We start from the raw sequence: 2500 nt of genomic DNA, 5'->3' as shown, positions 1-2500 counted from the left end.
TAATTAAACTAAAATAATGACTGCTGCAGGAAAATACATCGTTAATAAGGAAAGAAAAAGAAGATATGGAAGAGGAGAGGGAGAAAGGGAGGGGGAGAAGGAGGAGAATAGGAAGGAGGAGGAGGAATAGATCAGGAGAAGAAAAAGGGTAAATGTTAATAAGGAAAGGAAAATACACAATATAATCGGTTGAAAATGATAAAAAAAACCCAGAAAGTATGAGACAAAAAAGAAAAGAAAAAAGGGGTGGGGTTAAAAAAAAACAGAAAAAAACAAAACAAAAACAACCAACTAACCTAACAAAATCAAAGTTCTTGGTAAACAAATACAATCACTTCAGCGCACAAAAAGACAAAAAAAAGACAAAAAAGACTAAAAACAAGACAAAAAGAAGACAAAAAAGCGAAAAAAAAAAAAAACTGGCCTCTTACCAGGTCTCCCAAGTCGTTTTCCCTGGCCACCTTCTGGTCGTGGCGAGAGACGGACGAGAAAATACGCCCGTAGCAAATCGTGATGATCGCGAGAGGCAACAAGTACGCCCCTACGAACAGCACGAACACGTACGAACGACTCCAGAGGTCATCGTTGAGGTAGTCGAAGGTACAGCTGAAGAGGAAGGAAAAATAAAAGGACATTACTGTAGGTACCGAGACATTTTGGCGACGCGTTTCGAAAGCTGGAGAGTTGGCAACATTATGTGAATATCAGTTTGAAATTACGCAGTTTTTCTTATTTGTTTGCTGTTATTGTTGTTGTTGGATTGTGTGCTTAATATGCAGGGCAGTTGGAGAAACGTTTTAAGCAAATTAAACACTGAAAGACCAAGGATTGTCAGCCCATTTTCGCCTGGTGGATTGTCAATAACAGTACGTTAGGTGAGAGACGCTCGGTCAAGGTCATCGTCTTTTCCAGTAACTGTAATCTCAAAAAAAAAAAAAAAAAAAAAAAAGAAGAGAAAAATAAAATAAAATAAAAATAAAACACTATTTACTCTCGAACGCCAAAGAATCCTATAGTTAATAACTTGCCACTGTAGTAACATACCGGTCTTATGATATTTACTATGGCGTTATAAGTGACTGTGTATTCTTATATACAGCATCTCTCAAGGGAGCCTGATTGTTTGTTTACGCAAGGAACCCGTAAGACGCTTATATCTTTGGATCTCCAGAGAAGAAAGGAAAGGAAAAAAAGACAGAGAGAGAGAGAGAGAGAGAGAGAGAGAGAGAGAGAGAGAGAGAGAGAGAGACAGAGAGAGAGAGAGAGAGAGAGAGAGAGACAGAGAGAGAGAGAGAGAGAGAGAGAGACAGAGATAGAGAGAGACAGAGAGAGAGAGAGACAGAGATAGAGAGACAGAGAGAGAGACAGAGAGACAGAGACAAAGAGGGATATATATTTATATATATTTATATACACACTCACATGTATATGTATATATATATATATATATATATATATATATATATATATATAAATGTAAGTAAAAGTTCTTAAAACGAAATTAATCAAAACATGAGGAGGAGATTACAAAAACATAGTAAAAAACACACCATGCACTAACTAGGTTGTATATATATATATATATATATATATATATATATATATATATATATATATATATACATACATATATATATATATATATATATATATATGCATGTATGAATATAGATGTATGTATGTATTTTCTTATATATATGTATATATAATATATTTATATATATATATATATATATATATACTTATATATATATTCTCTTTAAAATACTGTTTTCTTATATTACACTTCCTAACTGAATGCAATAAAAAACACATTTTACATATTTTTCTTGCTCACCAGCCACGAGTTGGGGAACGAATCCCTATGGATTTTACCTTATCACGTAAAGAAAAAAAAGAAAGAAAAAGAAGACAAGGGATTCTGACAAAGAAGAAGAAGAAAAAAAAAAGATTTTGCAACTGACTGTAACCTCTGATAATAGGCCCGATCTCTGGACACTTTGTATTTATTTGATGTATTAAATGGACTGATTTATCCTTGAGTAAAATGTTATATTATTATTAACCTGCACTGCTTTTTACTGCAACTGCTGATGTCTACAACTACTACTACTACTACTACTACTATTACTGTTGATGCTGCTTCTGCTGTCATGTTGTTTTACTACTGTTATGACAACTACTGCTATCATTGACATTACAAATTCTAACTACTATTACTACTACTTATTTTATCATCAATTATTACCACTACTTCTGCTACAACATCAACTCCCTCTACCTTTATTAACGTAATTTTTATCAGTACTACCATCTTTCCTTATTTTCCTTGTCGCCAGATGATCTCTTTATACAGCATGTGACCTTTGACCTTATTTCGCCGCGTCTACCTCGTGTGTCAACTGTGATAGAATCCAGTCGGCTTTTTATTCTGTTTGTCTGAGAATCTACGAAGTCCTTCCTCCCCTCGAATGTTTTCTCTCTCTCTGTCTCTCTCGCC

At 34.2% G+C, this 2500-nt stretch overlaps 1 protein-coding gene across 1 annotated transcript in view; it reads right to left on the bottom strand.

The window, feature by feature from the left end:
- LOC125040438 (rhodopsin-like) overlaps positions 1 to 2500 on the bottom strand; it is a 58209-nt gene that overhangs the window by 18313 nt on the left and 37396 nt on the right. The window contains exons 5-6 of the mRNA XM_047634990.1: positions 1965 to 1998; positions 432 to 676 (exon numbers count right to left, since the gene is read on the bottom strand). Of these exons, the coding sequence (XP_047490946.1) occupies positions 432 to 676; positions 1965 to 1998 (279 nt within the window). The remainder of the gene's footprint in view (positions 1 to 431; positions 677 to 1964; positions 1999 to 2500) is intronic.

The sequence above is a fragment of the Penaeus chinensis genome, chromosome 29 (genome assembly GCF_019202785.1).
Source record: "Penaeus chinensis breed Huanghai No. 1 chromosome 29, ASM1920278v2, whole genome shotgun sequence".
Taxonomy (NCBI): Eukaryota; Metazoa; Arthropoda; class Malacostraca; order Decapoda; family Penaeidae; genus Penaeus; species Penaeus chinensis.
This window is presented reverse-complemented; position numbering and strand designations above follow the sequence as displayed.